We start from the raw sequence: 22,857 nt of genomic DNA, 5'->3' as shown, positions 1-22,857 counted from the left end.
GAAAACTTTCTCAACCTTCCATGTCTCGAATGTACTCCTACAGTAGCAGTATCGAGAAAAAGGGTTTAAAAAATATTCAGAGTTAATTTCTTGTCTTCTTGTTGCTGAACGCAACAATGAGTTGCTCTTGAAAAATCATGAAACGCGCCCAGCTGGCGCTGCCCCATTTCCTGAAGTAAATGCGGCAAATTACCCCAGAAGCGGTAAATGACAAGGTTTTAATAACAAGAAAAATTATGGAATGAAAAGAAATTATATTCAAAAGAGAGGATCTCACCAAAAGTGGGATAAAGAAAGAAATATTGGGTAAAATAAATCAACAGAAAATAAGTATTTCCGTTATGGTGGAAAGGGCTATTAGTCACGTACCTGTCGTACTCCAAGGCATCTAGTCGATCTTTACTAGGCATCTTTGAAAAAGGATGACAAAGGAAGGAATCAAATTTTGTTTCAAATGATGCTGAAAATTCCACCACTCATTATGATGTATCTGATTTCTTTGAGGACCCTGAAGGAAATATTGGTCATTTGATCAATGATGGAATAGTTTAATATGTAGGATTGTTAAGTATCTATGTAAATAAATAATGTAAAGAACTTATTGTTAAGTTTTATTTAAGTTTTAAATATGATGTATATAAATAATGAAATATTAATGTTTATGAATTTTGAAATCATTAAATGTGTCAACTTTTAAAATAAAATTTTAGTATATGACATTATGTGCAGTGTTTCTTAGAAAAATAATTCCAATCAAGAATTCAATTTGACTGTGCATGTATTGCTACTCATTTTATTATTATTTATCTTTGAAGAAAATGACAAAGATATATAATGAAGATGTATGCCTTGCGGATAGTGCAAGTTCGCACGTCATTATCAAAAGTGATATATATTTTACTCATCTTGTGCCAAAAGAAGAATATGTTAATACTATTATTGGCTCAGGCAATGTGATTGAAGGCTCCGGAAGAGCTATAATTTTGTTTCCCGGAGGAACAAAATTCATAATAAATAATGCACTATTGTCTACTAAGTCTCTGAGGAACTTATTGAGTTTCAAAGATATTCACCGAAATGGATATCATGTTGAGACAATGAATGAGGGAAATCATGAGTATTTATGTATCACAACTCATGATTTAAATAAAAAGGTTATATTAGAAAAGTTGCCCTCACTTTCATCTGGGTTATATTATACCAAGATTAGTACAATTGAATCACATGCCACTGTAAACCAGAAGTTTACTAGCCCAAATGAATTCATAACTTGGCACGACCGATTGGGTCATTCGGGAACAACTATGATGCGGAGAATTATTGAAAACTCCCATGGACATTCACTAAAGAACCAGAAGATTCTTAAATCTAGTGAATTTTGTTGTGCTGCATGTTCTCAGGGAAAGTTAATTTTAAGGCCATCACCAGTAAAAATTGGATTTGAGTCCCCTGAATTCCTAGAAAGGACTCAAGGTGATATATGTTGACCTATTCATCCACCATGTGAATCTTTTATATATTTTATGGCCCTAATAGACGCATCTTCGATATGGTCACATGTGTGCTTATTGTCTTCTTGCAACCTGGCGTTTGCGAGATTACTGGCTCAAATTATTCGATTAAAAGCACAGTTTCTAGAAAATCCAATTAAAGCAATTCATCTTGATAATGCTGGTGAATTTACTTCCCAAGCATTTGATACTTATTGTATGGCTAATGGAATAAATGTTGAACATCTAGTAGCTTATGTTCACACACAAAATGGGTTAGTAGAATCACTTATTAAACGCCTCCAATTAATTGCTAGACCCTTACTTATGAGAACAAATCTCCCAACCTCGGTTTGGGGCATGCTATTTTACATGCCACAACACTTATTTGTTTGAGAGCAACGAGTTACCATCAGTTCTCTCCTATGCAATTAGCTTTTGGCCAGTAGCCAAATGTTTTCTATTTAAGAATATTTGGATGTGCGATATATGTTCCCATTGCACCACCTAATCGCACCAAAATGGGACCCCAAAAAAATTGGGGATATATGTTGGATATGATTCTCCCTCTATAGTGAGGTATCTTAAGATACAAACTGGAGATGTATTTAAATCCCGATTTGCGGATTGTCATTTTGATGAATCAAAATTTCCAATATTAGGGGGAGAGAATAAGCTTCCTAAAAAGGAACTTAATTGGAATGCATCATCATTGATGCATTTAGATCCTCGATCAGGGCAATGTAAACTAGAAGTTCAAAAGATTAGACATTTGCAAAGAATAGCAAATGAATTGCCTGATGCATTTTCTGATACAAAAAGGATATCCAAGTCTTATATACCAGCGGAAAATGCCCCAATTCAAATTGATGTCCCAATTGGACAAATTGCCACCGAAGCAAATACACGCCAAAAGTGAGCAGGCCTATCGGTTCCAAAGACAAAAATCTTCGAAAGAGAAAAGAGGTAAATACTATTCCTGTTGAAAAAGACATAGTAAAGACACCTGCAGTTGTCCAAAATTCTGATATAGTTTTAATGCCAGAAGACGTTCAGGTACCTGAAAATTGTGAAAATAACGAGATCTCGATAAATTATGTCTTTACAGGAGAGAAATGGGACCGAAATAAAACAATTGTCAATGAAATATTTGCATATAATGTGGCATTGAATATAATGTATGAAAATAAGGATCTTGAGCCAAGATCAGTCGAAGAATGTCGATAAAGAAATGATTGGCCAAAATGGAAAGAAGCAATGAAGGCTGAATTAGACTCACTTGCAAAATGTAAAGTCTTTGGACCTGTAGTCCGTACACCTGAAGATGTAAAACCTGTTGGATACCGATGGGTATTTGTGAGAAAACGGAATGAGAAAAATGAAGTTGTGCGCTACAAAGTCTGACTTGTGGCACAAGATTTTTCACAAAGGCCCGGTATAGATTATGAAGAAACGTATTCCCCTGTAGTGGATGCAATAACATTGCGCTATTTGGTCAGTTTATCTGCATATCATAAACTGCATATGCATTTAATGGATGTGGTAACAGCCTATTTATACGGCTCATTAGATCGGGATATCTATATATGAAAGTCCCTGAAGGACTAAAGATATCTAAACCATCCAATGAATATTCGCAACGGTTATACTCAGTCAAATTGCAAAGATCTTTATATGGTCTAAAGCAATCTGGACGAATGTGGTATAATCGTCTTACTGAGTATCTGGCCAAAAATGGATTCAAGAATGATGATATCTGTCCATGTGTTTTCATAAAGAAATCTGCATCTGGATTCATTATAATTGCTGTGTACGTTGATGATTTAAATATCATTGGGACTCTTGAAGAGATTCCAACAATTATAAAAACTCTAAAAGAAGAGTTTGAGATGAAAGATCTTGGAAGGACTAAATTTTGTCTCGGCCTGCAGATCGAGCATATAAAAAATGGGATCTTTATTCATCAAACAACATACACAGAGAAGATCTTGAAAAGATTTTATATGGATAAGTCACATCCCTTGAATACCCCAATGATCGTAAGATCTTTGGATGTGGAAAAGGATTAATTCCGTCCTAACTCCTAAAGAAGAAAATGAAGATATCCTTGGTCTTGAATTACCATATCTTAGTGCCATTGGAGTACTAATATACCTTGTTAATAATACACGACCTGATATATCATTTGCTGTGAATTTATTAGCAAGGTATAATTCATCTCCAACCAAAAGAAACTGGAGTGGAATCAAACAAATCTTTTGATATCTTCATGGAACGGTTGATATGGGGTTGTTTTATCCCTATGGATCCAAGTCACCATTAGTTGGCTATGCAGATGCTGGATACTTGTCTAATCCATATAAAGGGAGATCCCAAACATGATATCTGTTCACATATGGTGGTACAGCTATATCATGGAGGTCCACGAAACAGACAATTGCAGCAACATCCTCTAATCATGCTGAAATACTAGCGATTCATGAAGCAAATCGCGAGTGTTTTTGGTTCAGGAGTTTGATCCAATATATTCTGTTATCATGTGGACTGATTGATCATAAGATAGCTCCAACTGTCCTGTTTGAAGATAATACAGCATGCATTGCTCAACTTAATTGTGAATATATCAAAGGTGATAGAACAAAGCATATTTCTCCCAAATTCTTCTTCACTTGTGATCTTCAAAATCAAGGGACAATTGATGTCCAACAGATCCGCTCAAGTGACAATCTGGCAGATTTATTCACAAAGTCACTCCCAAAATCCTCCTTTAAAAGATTGGTACATGAGATTGGGATGCGTCGATTTCGAGACATCAACTGATGTCGACAAGAGGGGGAGACTGTACTCTTTTTTTCTTGGTTAGGTTTTTTTTTCCTTGGGTTTTTCTTTACAAGATTTTTAATCAGGCAGTCCATGTCACAAAGGATATTGTACTCTTTTTCCTTCACTAAGATTTTTTTCCATTGGATCTTTCTTTAGTAATGTTTTAACGAGGTATAATCCTAAATGGTCATCCAAGGAAGAGTGTTGTGATAAGGATACTTTATCACACCTTACGTGGATGCCCATTTTTCATGATATATAGTTTCTCAAAGATGACTACATTTAATATGAAGTTGAAAAAACTACCTCATGTACGTATATAAATAGAGGCTTAAGCCTCCAACAATTACATAGAAAAAGCATTCCTCTCTCCTCTCTTTACTATAATACTCTTCTTATATATTGCTAACACTTCTCTCTCTTTTAATATAGATACATAAATTATTCCTATTATAGTGAGATTATTATTAGCTAATATTAATACTTGTGTTTTCTACTTCAGACGACAAAGACATTATATAACTTATGAAAATAATTACAGAAAGAAATAGAAAAATTAATGAATACAATCACACAATCACCTAATACATACGTTTAGCAAATTAAAAAAAAAAAAAAAACTATGGTCATAAACCAAATTCTAGTTGTGCAAAAAAATAGCAAGAATGGAAAGGGAGAAAGAGAAAGAGGTATGAAATTATGTGAGAAGAGATAAAGAAAATGTGTGAAGTGGATGTTGATTTATATAGTAAATATAAAGGTTAAGTACAATTTCGGTCCCCTAAGGTAGGGGCTGAAAATTCTTTTCGTCCCCAACCTTTTTTTGCTTAAAAAATCGTCCCTAAGGTTTAACTTGATTTTAAAATTGTCCTTCGCACTAAAATACCCTTCCCCTTCCCCTTCCTCACCAAAATCAAGCAAAAGCAACAATAAAACAACAACACCAGCAGCAACAATAATAAAATCAGAAGCATAAAAATCAATGTAATCAGAAGCATAAAAATCAATGTAATCAGAAGCATAAACAGAAATTAGAATCAGAATGAAATAGAAGCATAAACAGAATCAGAATGAAATAGAAAAATAGAAGTAGAAGAACAATCAAAAGCAAAACAAATCAAAATCAGAAGAACAATGAAATCAAAGAACAGAATCAGAATCAAAAGCACAAAAATAATGAAATCAAAATCAAAATCAGAAGAAACAGAAGCAGCAAGGCTTTTCAAGGGATTTGTCAATGAAAAATTAATTAGAGGGATTTGTTGCTGGATTTCATTGGTCCAATCCTGTCCTCTTGAACAACAACAACAAAAGGCGACTGGCAATCGAGCGAGAAGGAGAAGCAGAAACGGCGAGTGGCACGCGATGTCCACCCTTGTGGATCTGCTGGCGTCGACGTCGAGGAGCAGCGGCAAGATCCAGCGACTGAATGACGGCGAGCAGCGACGGCGAGCAGCGACGGCGAATGTCCTTCCCCTTCCCATCCCCACCTCCTTCCCTGAAACCCCCCCGGCGTGATTCCCTTCCCCTGTTGCCCAGCCCTTTAACTCGTTTTTCTTTTTTTTATATATTTTTTTAATTAGGAGTAATTTAGTAATAAAAAATTAAAATTTTGGTAAAAATGACGATTTTAAAACTATGTTAAATTTTAGGGACAATTTTGTAAGAAAAAAATATTGGGGACGAAAAAATTTTTTATCCCCTACCTTAGAGACCAAAATCGTACTTAAAGGAGAAGAGAAGGAATTAGATTTTAATTAAATTTATACCTATTAAAAAGAATTAACATTAACATTGAAAGTAATAGTGTAACCTACATAAAAATAAAGGGTAAAAAAAATATGAAAAGTTAATATTAAGAACGAATCCTATAATATTATAAAAAGACGGGTTATTATGATGAGATAAAAGTAACATGAGAATCCTATGTCATAATGCAAGATAGAAGGTTATGTCACCTAGAGAAAAAAAAAATCTTATGTGGTAATAGAGAGTAAAATCAAATGTTTAAGAATAATTGTGAAACTACTTTGTGCTCTTTTTTAATATATTATAATAAATAATAAAAAATTTGATTGAAATTTTTTATTTTTTAAATAGTTAATTTTGTTTATTTTTTTTATCTTTTTTAGTTTATATTTAAATAAAATAGTACAATGATAAAACTATTAGATAAAATACAAGTATGAATATTATTAATGTTTTGATAATAAAAAATGATATCTAATTTTTTTATTTTATTTTTCATGAATCATGACAACATGTATTTTCAACGATATTATTACAATTAAATGATATTAAAAATTTAAATTTTTGAAAGGAAAAAGAAGTGATATATAAGCGACAAAGATAATACATAACTCATGAATACAATTACACAAAGAAATAAAAAAAACTAATTAATACAATCACACAATCATCTAATATATACGTTTAGTAAATTAAAAAAAATAAAAATAAAAACTATGGCTATTAACCAAATTCTAGTTGTGCAAAAAATTAGCAAGAATTGAGAGAGATAACGAGAAAGAGAAAGAGGTATGAGATTATATGAGAGGAGATAAAAAAAAATATGTAAAATGAATGTTGATTTATATAGTAAATATAAGAATGAGTGATGAGTATGAAAGGAGAAGCGAAGAAATTAGTTTTGAACTAAATTTGTACCTATTAAAAAGAATTAACATTAACATTGAAAACAATAGTATAACCTATATAAAAATAAAGGGTAAGAGAATATAAAAAATTAAGGTTAAAAATGAATCCTATAATATTATATAAAGATAGATTATAATGAAAAGATAAAAATACAATAAAAATTCTATAGCATAATACAAAGATAGAAATTATTATTTGTAACCATTAAAACGACCGTTATAATTACCGTTGTAATATTTGATTACATAAAAGAAATTAAATATATGTATTTAGATGTACATGTATTTATATTGATCTTTGTTTGTTATCGTTAAAGTGACCGTTGTAATATCTGATTATATAATATATAATTATGTTATTTTTAATTATATTTAAAAATTCATTAATTACTTTTTAAAACTAATATTACAATTGATTGCATTTAAAATAAATTAGTTATCCTAACTTTAGTAGAAGCTTAAAAGAATTTATACGTTTATTTTTTATTTCTTATAACATTTGATCATTTTAGTGTGATCTTAACAATAAATTAATTTTTTCTTGTATATTGAATTTTATTAAGTGTAACGTTTCATAATTTTAATAGGAACTTAAAGTGGAATTTACATTGATTTTAGTGAGACCTTTATTAGGTATAACATTTCATAATTTTAATGGGATTTTATGATAGAATTGACATTAATTTTATTCTTTATAACGTCTGATAAATTTAATGGGACATTAAGGTGTAAAAAATAAATAATAAGACATATGAAAAAAGAGGAATAAAAACGCATCATGTTAAAAATCTAAAAAACTAAAAATGAATCTAAAATCTACTTTTACCTCTCTTTTAACATATTATTAATAGTAGTGGACCTATACTATCATAATTCATAAGTTTTGTTCTATGTATTTTTACATTTTTGTCGGATATCCGCCGAGGTCAACAATATCTCTATGGGTAAAGTACTAAATTGGTCTCCTATGTTTGGACGTAATTTTGTTTTGATCTTTAAGATTTAAAGTGTTCTATTTGAATTTTAAAATGTTTCATTTAGCATCATTTTAGTCCTACAATGAGGTCAAAGTTAAATAATTAACGAAATGTCCTACATAATAACAGTACAAGAACAAAATCGATAATCTGGAGAACATGTACAAGCTCCAGAGGTACAAAATCAACCGTTGATGCATCAATACATTTATTTATTATTTTTCTTATAATATAAATAAAATATTTTCTATAGAACTAAAGAGAATGATAAATAAATGTATTGATGCATAAACGGTTGATTTTGTGCCTTTGGAACTTGTACTTGTTCTCCAGATTATTGATTTTGTTCTTGTAACTGTTATTATGTAGGACATTCCGTTAATTATTTAAGTTTGACCTCACTGTGGAACTAAATTGATGCTAAATGAAACTTTTTTGGATTCAAATAGGACACTTTAAACCTTAAGGACTAAATCAGAATTACGCCCAAACATAGGGACCAATTTAGTACTTTACCCTATCTTTATTATATTAAAAATGTCAAATGCCAACCAGTACATATGCCACCAACATAAACAACATGCAATCAACTTCGAATGCCAAAATTTCTCTGAGATCATTATATGATTTAACTCATTAAAGGATCCATAGAAATATGAACAAAACCAAAATGGCAAAATATTGATAATTATGACACAGAAAATCATTTCTTCATTTGCGGCCAAAGTAGATTAGAATGTGTTTGGATAAACCCATCTAAAGACCAAAGCCAACACACACCATTAGTCATTAGATAACAATGATAAGTTATTTTAATTATTCCATTCAAAGTTTCTTCTTCAAATACAAAGTGTTGATAAATGATGATGTTCGATTCAATAAGAGTATTGTAAAAAGAAATCTATATAAAGAATATAAAATTGTAACTGCTGAGTTGCAACCGCAAATGGCTAAATTGCTCGTCTTACCCAACTAAAATCCAATGAATATGATCTGGAGTTGACTTGAGATATCTACAGCCTCTAATTCTCACTCTTTTATTATACACATAGTTTGCTATATGAATTATGCAGATTGATTAGAGACAAAGGAGAAAGGAGTAAGAATACGCCAGAATGTGAACCTGAAGCACGAGTGGCATGGGACCTTAACATGAAAATCCATTAGCTTCTGTCAAGTCTCATCGCATAATAGGCCTTGTGTTGTCCCAAAGCCACTGTCGAGCAGAGCCATCCAGCAATCGCGACACCTGAAAGCGTTATGAAACATCCAATCATACAAAATAGAAATTAAGTGTAGTTACAAAAGGAATAATCTTGCATTGCATGGATTGCCTATACATGATATTGCAGACTGTCTCAAAAGGGTCAACCACAAATATTATACCTTTTCCCAGACTTGTGAGTGGTAGTTGTTAAGCCAATCAATCTCTGCAGCTGATAGCAGGGACAAATCAAGCAATTTAATCTGCAAGATACATCATTGTTAAAAACTAGTGTGAGAATAATATATAATATCTATAGCTCAGAACAAGACACATTAAAGTTCACTAGAAACTGAGAAGATTGAACTAAAACTGAAAGCAATAACATTCTAGATCCTCATGATTCCTGAAGTATATCTAAAAAATAAACAAGTTTCAAAATGGGATATGTGGTCAGTTCAAATGAATTATGTATTTGCCAAGAATACTATCTGCAAATAGATCAGTTAGAATTTCTGAATAGAATTTCTGCTAGGCTTGCATTTTAAGCATTAATATGCCTCATAATGTTTCATGTTATTTGGTAAAACATCATTACAATGGAGTTCCAACCATCATATAAACCTCACGGACCTCCATGACTTGGAAATTAATTCATTTATTTCAGAAACATGATAGTTTAAGATCCAACTTTTACACGAGATAGGCTACTTTACTGCCTTCTGCACAATAGAAATATCCCCGGTTTTATGATTAACAACAACGGAGCTTCCATAAGTCACGAAAAGAAAAAAAGAAGACAATTATATCAGTCATGACCAACAGGCATACCTGAATGGGTACATAAGTCAGTTTTTCAAATCCCAGGTATTCAATACCTCCAAAACGATTTGGTGTCTCTGCGCTTCTCACATACAGAAGATTCTGCAAGCAAAAAGAGTGTCGTCACCACACAAGCCAGGATAGAGCATTGACAAAATGCTATTTTAACAGTTATGCAGAGCATAAGGAAAAACATAATGATGAATATATGTGATGATCAAGTAGGACACTATCCAGTCATTTTCTTTTCATTAATAAGGGATGCCATGAATATTGTGCATTATGAAAATCCCAGGTATTCAAATCCTCTATCTTAGTTGTCTGACTGTGCCAGTACAGACCATAGGTTTGGGCATGACATGGAAATGTCAACCGAGCTTCAATTAATCTCGAGAGTAGAGACTTAAGATTCTCTTCAGAGATTCCAAATACACTTTACATCAATGTACTTTATATTATGTGCAAAGGGTGAGATTTTTAAAGGGGATTAAATTAATACACCTACAGCAATACCTAAACAAATCAGTTGTCACAAATACAAACAAGAAAACCTGAAGCTAAAGTTCAAACTCAGAAAATGTGAGATAGCTTAAGAAAATATTACCTCAATCCGAATACCAAAAGCATGGTCTTCATAATAGCCAGGCTCATTGCTAACAATCATGCCATTTACTAAAGGGGTCAAATTTCCATAGCGATAACTAATACTTTGAGGGCCTTCATGAACATTCAATGCTGCTCCTACACCATGCCCAGTCCCTAATAGATCATGGTTAAGCAGTAGTGCTCAATCAATCACTAAATCCATTTGGTTTAAAATAAATAAATAACAGACCTCCAACAGAATTGGAAATATACCATGCCTGTAGTCAAGTCCAACTTTCCAAAGAGAAGAACGGGCAAATGCATCCATCACAAAACCAGGGGTATTTTCTGGGAAAACCAACTGATCAAGAGCTATATGACCCTGACATAAGGGTTAAGATAATTATTTAAGATCAATTGCCAACGAGAGTTGTTGAATGTTAATAACAAGGACATTATACATAGACTTGAAAAACGTGTGGATTTGCATTATTGACACATTAATATATGAGGTATACCTTATTCTCAATAAACAAAATGCAGAAATAAACTCAATAAGAAACATAAAAGCGATATACCTGCAAAACTCGGGTGAAACATTCTTTCTCTCTTGATGTAGGCTCCCCAAAATGAACTGTTCGTGTTATATCGGTTGTCCCATCAACATATTGAGCACCACTATCCAATAAGAATAACTTATTCGCATCTACAATACTACAACTCTCTGGTTCTGGTCTGTAGTGTATGATAGCGCCATTGGGACCAGAGCCTAACCCATGATATAAACACATTACAGATCAGCACAAAGTGGACAAAAGAAGAAAACTGGAAAAATGCCAGTACATATGCTTACTAAGGAGGAATAATGAACATCTTTTGATAGAAATACATTCTTTTGGCATGGAATTAGTTCATTTTCTTTTTCTACAATAAATTTTAAGAAACTTGTTTTTTCCTAAAATGGAAAAAAAAAAAAAGAAAAATTTAACATACATGAATTAAGCGAAAAACCCAGGCGAGTTTTCAAAATAAAGCTAAAACCTATAATTAAAAAAAATTAACTTCTCATTCTTTACTAAAATGGAAAAAAAAAAAAAGAAAAATTTAACATACATGAATTAAGCGAAAAACCCAGGCGAGTTTTCAAAATAAAGCTAAAACCTATAATTAAAAAAAATTAACTTCTCAACAAGCTAAAAACAGCTTCTGAAAAATAAGTAAATAAATAATTTTTCCCCCTCTCCCCACTAAGCTTTTGTAATTTTTGCTGAACTAAATGAAATTTGTGGAAAAACTATAGCAACATATCTTTTCATGTTAGTATAACAATCAATAAATCAGATGTTAATCTATCACTGTACCACTTATGGTGTCGAAGCTGGTATCCAAAAAACCAACTTGTTTTGAACGAAACTGGAGGAGTTTGTCTGAAACATCTACTTCTGTTAATGTCCTATTGTTAGAAATTTCTGTCTCTAGCCAGTCCCAGAACTGGCAAATGGCAGCAGCATCCCTGTAAATAATATGCATTTGTGCTGAATGTTAACTCCTACATGTGAGTTTTAACACAAATTCAAGAGTATCTAATATTTACAAGGGTAGCAACATGTTTTTTGTTTAAATAAATACGAATATATTAACACGTGAAAACCAAATTTGCACAGTAAAAATGGACAATAAGGCATCACCCCCCGCCCCCCAACAAATTAAAAAAAAAAAGTTAACCACTTAAAGTTCTTCAATGATGATTTTCCCAAAATACAGACAGAAATTTTCAATTACAGAGAGTGCATCACGTAGCTTATCCAAGGCATTCTATTTACAATAACTCTGATTTAAAAAATATGAACAAAATATAGAGATCTATGTTAACATGCAAGAGCATCAACTATTCGTTATCACCGAGATAAGATATGGCAACCTTAAATGACAACTTTTCATTCCTTCTAACTCTTGTTCATTCTTTATAGCCTTTGCCAGAGAAACAGGGGAGCATCTGTGTAGGGTAGTGGGTCCATTCAATTGCTCGTTGGATCCATCAAAACCTTGTGTCCTAGTTTTGTGTTTCTTCTCATGGTTCTGACCATATCTGTCGCAGGCAGCTTTGTACGCATTCACAATAGCAGCATTAACAGAAGAAGTGTCCAGCCAAAGGGCAGCACCCTGTGCTGCCAAACTAGCAAAACACAATCAAGCTTAGTTCCCAAAGATGTGCTGCTCTTACGAGCAAAACAAATATGTATGGACATTTGGCAGAATGAAAGCTACTATTTACAGTTAGAAAACAATCCTGGGTCATCTACAATAATATTCTTAGACATCATTTCCATTATAAAAATGTAATTGGAGGGTCGTTGGAAGAGGAAGAAAAAAAAAGACTCTCGGCAATTACCTTTCAATTTCAGATATGATTGAACTATATGGCCTCAACTCTACACCTGCTTTCTTCAAGTGATCACTCACCTCTTCAGTGACTTTTGAATCATCTATAAATAGTTTTGCACCATCAATTTCCACAATCAAGTATGCATACACAACAGGTGAATGTGGAATGTCACTGCCTCTCTTCAAAAGAAAAACGTAAATAGTTACTCTCACTGATTGCAACATTAACATTGAACAATGCCGGAAACAAAAATAAAGAATAGAATAAATCGAATTAGCTAGTTACGTTATACTCAAAACAATATGAATTAGAAGAAGGTTTACAAGGTCATGAGATCGTACATAAACGACTATCAATACATCTAGCTAAAGAAGCCACCGAGATACATTACCAAGTTCAACAACCACGCAATTTCATCAAGCATGGAGATGACAATAGCCGAAGAACCAGCACCAGCAAGTTCTGTCCTCAAGTTTGACAATTTCGATGATACATCCAAACCAGCATACTTCAAGTCATGCACTCTAACTGGCTTATTTGGAGGCTGTGGCCTATTATCTTTCCATATTTCATCAACAAGATTTGAATTGTATAAGTAGACAAGCTCATGGTTATTGTAGGAGATGACCTGCTTAAGTTCTTCCGCAGCATCCGAGGTAAAAAGAAACTGCTTCCTTAACATTATAGAAGAAAATGATATATCAGGCACCAAAATAACGAAACGTGCTTGCAATCTAAAAAAGGGTACAATTAAAAGAATGTCTAGGATTTAGGTCATCAACTATTTATATCAACTCCATGAGCTAAGTGTTATTGAGTTTTAGTGTAGTTAACGGTTGGTAGATATTTATAGCAAGTTGGCACTGTTAGTTGAAGATGGTGAATAAACTACTTCTAGTTGGCATAGTTAGTTAGAGATTAGTTCAGTGATTATTTAGTTAGTTCATTTAGTTAATTAGCTAGTTATATATCTCACTAATTGTAGCTAGAGCATTTGAGATCTTTCATTCTATTTAATCAGAAATGGCAAGCTCTCTGCTTTGCCTCAATCCCCTTCTTCACCCTAACTACCTCCCCTCTTGTTTTTCTCTGCAAATTCTATTGAAATGATAAAGGTACTGACAGGATCAATGCCGACTCTGCCGCCGGGAGGAAGGACATCGTTGAGCCATTGGCTGGTGGTGGGAACTCCCGGGTTTCCGGCTCGCATGAGAATCCAGCTGGAGGTCAGTTGCTTCTCTGCCTAAAACAACAGAGTGAAAGAACAAGGTGATTATTTCTTTGTGCGAAGACCATAATTGAGAACCGTTAGATACAACGAGAGCGAATGAATTGAGGAACCTGAAGAAAATATCTGCCATCAGTCCAAAGAGCAGCTTTGTCCTTGATAACAACGGCAGTTCCGGCGCTACCGGTAAAGCCTGATATGTACGCTCTCCTCATGTAACATTCGGCAATGAACTCGCTCTAAAGATGAAAAAGGGATGAAACCACGGAATGAATTCAATTGTGTTTGGAATGAAGGGTTAGCAATAGGGATACCTGATGAGCATCGTGAGAAGGGATGATGTAAGCGTCGATGGCGATTCCGGGGTTGGAGAAGAGGCGGCGGAGAGCGGTGAGCTTAGGGTCCGGTTGGGAATCAGTGGACGAAGAGGCTTTTGTGTTTCTGAGCTCAGAAGAGGTCTTCACTTTGAAGGTGGAGGAGTTGCTGCTGCAATTGCAAACAGAGAAGGAAGGGGGTTTCGCAGTCCTAGATTGTGGGAGAACCCTGCGAATTTGGCGGCATGAGAAGGCGGAGAGAGGAGTCGGAAGGAGGAGTGGGTGGGTTGAGGCAAGGAGGAGTCGCTGCATTGCTGATTGATTTCCATTTCCGATTCCGAGACTCAACACCATAAATACCACCAATTCCCTTCATTCATTTTATCCAAAATTCCAAATAAAATGCTAATATTTATTAAAAATTCAATTATTTTAATAAAATTATTTAAAAGGTCAGTATTGAATTAATTTATACCATCTATAATTGAGTAAATAGCCAAAATCGTTCCTGAAAAATATCCCTATCTTTATTTTGGTCCTCGAAAGATAAAGTTAATCGAAATCGTCCCCGAACGATATACGATTGGTCACGTTAGTCCTTCCGTCAGTTGGATGATGACGTGTCACGTTAAGTGCCACGTGGCATATGATGACGTGGGGGCTAATGCCATGTGTCATAAGATGATTGGTTGACGTGTCAGCTCAGTGACATATGGTATGCCACGTGTCAGGTCAGTGACACCTGGCATGCCACGTGGCAGTTGACATGTAAAAAAGTTATTTATAATCAAAATAGTTCTTGAAAGTTCAGACGTAAGTCATTTTCATCCCTGAAATTTTAAAAATTAATCAAATTAGTCTTTATATAATTTTTTTATTTTTTTATAATATTAAATTTTAAATATTTTTTGATACTACTAATTTTAATAGAAATGTAATTGACAATAAAAAAATTTGTAATTGTATCTTTTCTTCTTAAAATTTTTTTTAATAAAATTATCTCTCTCCTTTAATTCTTGTCAAAATCTCTCTTATTCTTTTCAATTCTAAAACTTTTTTCTTACATTATTACATTTTGCTGGAATATATATACTCAAAATTGAAATGTATGTATTTGTTAACCTAAACAAAGTTATATGCTCAAAATCAAAATTTATGTATCTTAACCTAAACAAAGTTAATAAAAATTTATACATCTTTTTTTTTCACTACGGTATTACTTTCATTTAAGTTAACATACATAAATTTTGATATTGAGCATATAACTTTGTTTAGGTTAACAAATACCTACATTTCAATTTTGATTATATATATATATTCCAGTAAAATGTAATAATGTAAGAAAAATGTTTTTGAATAGAAAAGAATAAGAGACATGTTGACACAACAATTAAAGGAGAGAGATAATTTTATTAAAAAGAATTTTAAGAAGAAAAGATACAATTACTAATTTTTTGATTGTCAATTACATTTCTATTAAAATTAGTAGTATCAAAAAATATTTTAAATTTAATATTATCAAGAAAAAATATAAAAAATTATATAAGGACTAATTTGATTAACTTTTAAAATTTCAAGGATGAAAATGACTTACGTCTGAACTTTCAAGGACTATTTTGATTATAAATAACTTTTTTACATGTCAACTGCCACGTGGCATGCCACGTGTCACTGACCTAACACGTGGCATGCCAAGTGTCACTGAGCTGACACGTCAACCAATCATCTTGTGACACATGACATTAGCCCCACGTCATCATCCAACTGACGGAAGGACTAACGTGACCAATTGTATATCTTTTGGGGACGATTTCGATTAACTTTTTCTTTTGAGGACCAAAATGAAAATCAAAATATCTTTCAGAGACGATTTTAGCTATTTACTCATCTATAATTAGAATAGTCATTCGTCAATATTTAAATATTTCTTAGTTGAAAATAATTTTCTACTCATATAATTATATGTCAATTTCTCTTTCTTGCAAGTTTCACTAAAGACCTTTATGTATGAAAAAATCGTCAATACAGGCATGTAGCATTGACTCTTAAACGAAAACATATATACTCTTTCGAATAATCTTGGCATACAAGCGATTAACATTTACAAGTCTTACAAGTTCTTTATCCTCAAACGCATTTATTGTAGTATGTGTGTTTCACGCGTCTCCTTAACAGGCTTTTAAATCAATTAACGCGCGAATATATAACTTCATTTTCTTAAAGGATTTCGTTTCTTTTTTTGAATTTCTTGCCTTCTTTGTTTGATCTCGTTCGTGCGTTTCTCTTTACCTTTTCATTTGTTGTTTACGTGTGTTTTTCACTGGTTTCTTCTTCGTCATTTACGTGTATTTCTCTCTCTGTTTTTTTGCTTTGTTTTCTCAATTTTCATGGTTTTTGAAATCAAACTTTAAAATCGTTTTAAAGATAATGGATGATTCAACTTCAGATTGTCAGCTGAACCAGGATGAAGTGAATTTTGAATTTCAATCAAATGAAGTTCCTGAGGTGTGATTTAGTTTCAATTAATTATTGAATCTGAATTTGATGCAGTTAGTCGTTTATGATTGTCTAGCTGAATAATGCGTGAACATTGACTATGAAATTAATGCGTGAACATTGACTGTTAATTGAATCTAATGTACTAGTTTTGATTAATTTTGTGCATTTTATTTCAGACGTTCGAGTGTAGATCAGAACTATTTGGGTGTATTTACAGTTTATGACTTTTCTGAATATTTTAGTTGAGTTGTTGTAGTTCGGGTGTAGATCAGAAATATTTGGATGTATTTTAGTTGAATTGTTGTGTTTTATGACGTGTAGAAACTCTATAGTATATCCTTGTTTTTAACATGGTGTATTTTGCAGCCCTTCTGTGTTGTTGATGACCAGTTTGTTCTCAAAATTGGAATAACTTTTAACACCCTTGAAGATGCTGCAAAATTTTACAAGGACTATGCGAAGACTGCAGGTTTTTCTACAAGAGTTCGGAGCACAAATAAGAAGGGAAACGAAATTAAGAACCAATTGATTACATGTAGCAGAGAGGAAAAATGAAAATCTAAAATATCTCCAACCGAGAAGACAAATTCCACAGCTAGTTTAAATTGTCCTGCAAAAATTTATATATACGTATTGAAGGATGTTGGTGTTTGGATCATTTCGAAGGTCGTGTTGCATCATTCACATCCTTGCTGTTCAGATCAAGCACAGATACTCAAACAGCACAAGAAAATAAGCATGTCCGTGCGTCGTACAATAGAGAATAACGAGGAAGTCGGTATCAGACTTAGTAAAACTTTCCAATCATTTGTTGCAGTAGCCAGGGCTCACCGCGAGTTAAATTTTATCGAAAAAGACGTGAGAAATTACATCATTAGAGAAGTGCAGAATGTTTCGGAACAAGAATGTCTTATTAGATGGATATCTCCTCCAAAACAATTTATTATATTCAACACAATTTAGATTTTTTTTCTTTCTAATTTTATGTCAACTTTATCTTTTAATTTGTTTGGATCTCTCAAATTGAGAGGATCTTGATTGTTTTTGTTTTTTTGGGATTTATGATCCTCATTGATTCACTAAAATAAAAGTTATCAGAACACATTTGAATGGAATTAAAGTTTATAGATGATGGAAAATTTTTACCATTATAGTTGATAATTCGATTTTTTAAATATGCCAAATCTTCTTTCATGATGTCTTAGTTTAAGTTTTGGTCACTTTCCTTTTCTTTTTGCATTTACTGTGGTCCTTGCCTTCTTGTGGTTAGAACTTAGAAAAGGGTCTCCTCTTGTCCAATTATGGGTCAGACCTCCATCATATTGAGCCCGCAAATAATTAGACAATTACAATTCATAATAAAAATGTCCCAGGACTGGCACTAAATCTTTTATAATTGTTCGATAATAGTAGAAGCCAGGCCAAAATTCTTTCATGTAATTATAATTAAGGCTTGGCCATTTTGTGGCAAATGCAACCTTAGCTTCTCAATTCTTTTCTCGTATACATGCTCTGTTGTATTAGCTTTTAGCTGTAACATATAAGTGTTTTGAGAGGGTTGCTTCTTTTGCCAATGAATTTTTTGTGTAATTTTAATTTTGAGTTGTTGGCCATCAGACATAAGGAAATGGCGACTTTCTTTGCATCTGGATTTTCGGCCCGTGGATTATTTTAGCTTGTGGATTTTGCAATGATTTTTTATTTGTAAAATAGAAAGAAAAAAAAAATTATGACAATTTGATAAATGTGCTATTGATTTATGTTAGTCTACATTAAAAAATTCCAGACACCCTTGACCATTTTGAAATAAAAATAAAGTGGGATGCCTCGCTCACAAAATCATTTTCCAAGAACATTCTCGAAAATGAAATGATCAAAAGATTTAGCCATCTAACCAAGCGTAAACCTTTTGTTTTTATAAATACGTAAATGGATTGTAATGTACCGTAAAGCAATAGTTTTTTGGCTTTTTGCAAGGATAAATTTTATATAGCTGAAAAATTTTTTCGTCTATAACTTTTTTTTTTATACAAAATCGTGTATAAAATTTAAAATCAAATTTTAAAATTATTTTTTTATTTAAATTTTAAAATTTTAGACTAAATTATTTATAACAAAAAATTATAAAATAAAAAATAAAAAAAAGAGTATTTCTGCTCCTATAAATAGAAAAAGAAAAAAAAAAGATAAAGAAAGTAAAATAAATAGTTGTTCACGATCTATCTTTACTTTAAATCTTAGAGACGATTTTAAAACCAAGTTAAATGTTTGGACAATTTTTTGTATGAAAACAAAAATTGAGTATCTTTAAGAAAACAAAATTGTAATTAATCCTTTTTAGATATATTATTTTGTGTAGTTAACACACGATTATTTTTGTGATAGTTAACAAAAACTGTTCCACTCCTTTTTTTTCACGTTAATGGGCCAAGGAAAGCCCAATTAACGAAGGCAGATTGTTGTGACTTGTGAGGCAGTGAGCAAGAAGATTACGAACTTGGTCGCTCTGGGGAAGAAGCGTGTAGTCAACAGTAGCACTGCTGTTGCTTGTTGGAGTTTCGGTTAACATTCTGACTTCTCTTTCCACAATTCACATTCTCGTGTGAATGGACGGCGACGGCGAGGAGTTGACGGCGCAGGAGACGGCCTTGTATGACCGTCAGATTCGCGTTTGGGGAGCTGATGCTCAACGAAGGTCCTTTCTTCACCTTCCTCCTCTGTTAACCTAATTTAAATTCTGCTCCCCTGAATTTCTCTACCTGCTGTTTTGTTATGCTTTTATTTCAGACTGAGCAAAGCTCATGTCCTAGTCTATGGCATGAAAGGAACCATAGCGGAGGTAAACCTTCCCCAAAATAAATAAATAATTATTTTTCCATGTTGGTGGTGTCTTAGAAGAGTTTGTGTTTTCTTGTTGTTTAGTTTTGTAAGAATATTGTTCTTGCTGGGGTGGGGAGTCTTACCTTAATAGATGATCGGATTGCCTCTGAAGAAGCCTTCTCATCCAACTTTCTCATCCCTCTGGATGAGAATGTCTATGGTGGCAAGACCCTTGCTCAGCTTTGTTGTGATTCCCTTAAAGACTTCAATCCTATGGTTCGTGTTTCCGTCCAGAAAGGTTTTTCTCAAACCCTGCTTCTTGCCTTACTCTCTCCGCATTGATTTATTTTTATTTGCCTTTTTCTGGCTATAATTTTCTTTTGTTTGCATTGCCTTTAGGTGATTTGTCAAGTTTCGATGTAGAATTCTTCAACAACTTCGATGTTGTTGTTGTCAGTTCTTGCTCGCTTCCAGCCAAGGTAATGTACGTCTTTAAGAATTCTAAATTAGTAATTGCAGTATTATGCAGACGCAATTTTTCTATTTGCCATTAATGCTCTTGTTTGCATTTATCCCTTTGTTGTAGAAATTGGCCAACGAGAAATGCCGCAAGATATCGAAACGAGTAGCATTTTATACGGTTGACTGTAGGGATTCTTGTGGTGAAATATTTGTTGATCTGCAGGACTATAAGTATTCGAAGGTATTGCTTTTCCGGATATAGTTTCACAGCTAGTTTTCTGTCTGAGTCTTAATTTTATCTTCGTTCCATTATATTTTATTTCTATGTTTGTAAATGATCTATATGGCAAAAGATGGCTGTATGCGTTTTGTCTTGGATTTGGTGATAGACAAACAATAATAACAACAATTAAACCTTATCATACTTGGTGGGATTGGCTATATTAGATGATACCATAATATCCTATCATAAGCATATGATCATAATGACTGAAACTAAAACCTAGACCAAATGTATGTTGGGATGAATGAAACCTGTATGACTGCTGTTTGTTGACTGTTTGATTATTACATCCAATTACAGAATTTCTAGAAAATGCTAGTGTTACACCAGAGGATACTGTTCTTCACTTCTAAAGCAGTGTTATATTCTTATTTATGCTTCATTTTTCTTTGGCAGAAAAAACTGGAGGAAACTATTGAATGCCACCTACGATATCCATCTTTTGAGGTATGCTGGTTTAAAATTTTTTATTACTGCATTGCTTTCTTTGCATTTCTTCATACTGAGTTAAAAAAATTTCCATTTGTACTTGTTAAATTAGCATTTACTTGCATTAGATTGATGGCTTTGATCAAATGCCCATTTGGTGACTTCTCGTGCTCAATTTTAACTTAAGTGAGCCTAAAATAGTTATCAAGATATCAGTAGCTGCAAAACAAGTGTTCTCCGATAACCTTCTTATCATGTATCGAATTGTCATGAGGAATGCTAGAGGGCCCTCAGAATTTATTGTTTTTAGCCATCAATTAGCCATTAATGCTTAAAAGTGTGGGTTAAAGTATGTTGTTGGATAACTAGACTAAAGGAATTGGATTGATGGCTAAAAGTGATGGCTAAAAACAATAAATTCTGATGATCCTCGAGCATTTCTCTTATCATATTACACCTATGATTTCCTTATAGGATTTTTTTTTTTGTGGCTTTGGAGGGAAGAAATCGAAAAAAAAAAAAAGAGATAATGGCCTTTAAGATGCTTACTAACTTTGGCATATGCTTGTCAATTCCGTCTCGGTCCTATGCTATTGGGAGTTTTCACATTTATTGCATAACTTGCTATGCTTTACCATGACCGGCATGTGGTTGAATGCTTCATTCTCCTGAGTTTTCCTATCTGATTTCTGTTGCAGGAAGCATTATCAGTACCTTGGAGGGAACTTCCTAGGAAAACATCAAAGCTGTACTTTGCTATGAGAGGTGTGTTAAATTGTAAAAAACATATGTTGTTAGTAATATATATGATATAAAAGCAAAAATTATTTAAATTAGTTCAGTATTGGAACGTTTAGTCAATAGTATCTAGCCTCTTTGATTCGTTCCTTAGACATTAAACCTTGGTAACAATCAAACAATAAAATCAAATTGTCTGTTGCAGTAATTGAAAAGTTTGAAGAGGCTGAAGGCCGTAGTGCAGGAGAAGTTTCTGTTGCAGATCTTCCTGGAGTTCTGAAGTTGAAAAAAGAGCTTTGTACTGAGCAAGTATGCTACTTGACTTTATTTTCTCTTTGTAGTGGAGATCATTAGCTCATCTAATTTTTCTGTGATGAACTGTTGACAGTCTCTGAATGAATCTCATGTACCTGATACACTTCTAGAAAGATTGGTAACAAGTACACTAGAGTTTCCACCAGTCTGTGCTATTATTGGGGGAATCCTTGGGCAGGTATTTTATTCAACCATATTTCTTTCAAGTTTCCATAATATTTCTAGCTGACTAATTTGAGTATTCTTACAATCACAGGAGGTTATCAAGGCAATATCTGGGAAAGGAGATCCTCTCAAGAATTTTTTCTTTTTTGATGCTTTTGATGGGAAGGGAATTATAGAGAACATTTCCAATTCAAATGCTTGAAGGTGAATATGACATATACTGGTAATTTATGACTGAAACACCACAAATCCTAAGAGGGGAAGGTTAACACTGTCTGCAAGAAACTGACCCTTTAAGTGAACAATATTCTGACTGTTGTTAACTATTAATTTACATTTTTAGTTGCAAATTTATTCAGGCTAATTTTCAATTTACAGTTAAGAGTTCTCAGAAGAGTGCATTAGTGTGATCCATTCTCAGATAGAATTAGTGCTAATTGTCTCATGTGATATCTTGTGAAACTTATTATGTGGTCTAAGATGATGTTTTGGAACTTAGTTAGGTGGATTTAAGAGTTACAATGTTCAAGTACTTATTAGGTGAAACATTTTATAACTTGTTAAGCATGTCCAAGCTGTTATTATTAGGTGAAACCTACTATTACTTGTGAATTTGTAGTGTTGAAGTACTCAATCTGTCAAACTCATAGTTTCCTACCA

The 22,857-nt window shown here is 33.0% G+C and overlaps 2 protein-coding genes across 4 annotated transcripts; one reads left to right on the top strand and one right to left on the bottom strand.

The window, feature by feature from the left end:
* Window positions 8,734-14,870, bottom strand: LOC107645891 (probable Xaa-Pro aminopeptidase P). 3 transcript variants are annotated; one of them, XR_002348331.1, is made up of 13 exons: window positions 14,487-14,870; window positions 14,286-14,411; window positions 14,068-14,187; window positions 13,336-13,614; window positions 12,951-13,123; window positions 12,480-12,734; window positions 11,920-12,071; window positions 11,137-11,327; window positions 10,837-10,940; window positions 10,578-10,732; window positions 9,983-10,075; window positions 9,334-9,414; window positions 8,734-9,196 (listed from the first exon to the last, which is right to left on the bottom strand). XR_002348331.1 is itself a non-coding variant. In XM_016350027.2 (13 exons), exons 1-13 carry the CDS (start codon window positions 14,838-14,840, stop codon window positions 9,128-9,130), a joined length of 2,157 nt encoding a protein of 718 aa, XP_016205513.1. In that variant the 5' UTR covers window positions 14,841-14,870; the 3' UTR covers window positions 8,737-9,127. The 3 variants fall into 3 exon arrangements, 2 of the variants coding, with proteins under 2 accessions (XP_016205513.1, XP_016205514.1); XM_016350027.2 differs by having other exon boundaries at window positions 8,737-9,196; window positions 10,832-10,940; XM_016350028.2 differs by having other exon boundaries at window positions 8,737-9,196; window positions 10,832-10,940; window positions 13,336-13,611.
* Window positions 19,434-22,857, top strand: LOC107645892 (SUMO-activating enzyme subunit 1A). The gene is made up of 10 exons (XM_016350029.2): window positions 19,434-19,680; window positions 19,773-19,824; window positions 19,908-20,103; window positions 20,205-20,284; window positions 20,392-20,508; window positions 20,947-20,997; window positions 21,678-21,744; window positions 21,923-22,026; window positions 22,106-22,210; window positions 22,289-22,857. The coding sequence occupies exons 1-10, from the start codon at window positions 19,592-19,594 to the stop codon at window positions 22,397-22,399; spliced, it is 972 nt and encodes a 323-aa protein (XP_016205515.1). The 5' UTR covers window positions 19,434-19,591; the 3' UTR covers window positions 22,400-22,857.

Source organism: Arachis ipaensis, chromosome B06 (genome assembly GCF_000816755.2).
Source record: "Arachis ipaensis cultivar K30076 chromosome B06, Araip1.1, whole genome shotgun sequence".
Taxonomy (NCBI): domain Eukaryota; kingdom Viridiplantae; phylum Streptophyta; class Magnoliopsida; order Fabales; family Fabaceae; genus Arachis; species Arachis ipaensis.
The sequence above is the reverse complement of the archived record's forward strand: the minus strand, read 5'-3'. Positions and strand labels throughout refer to the sequence as shown.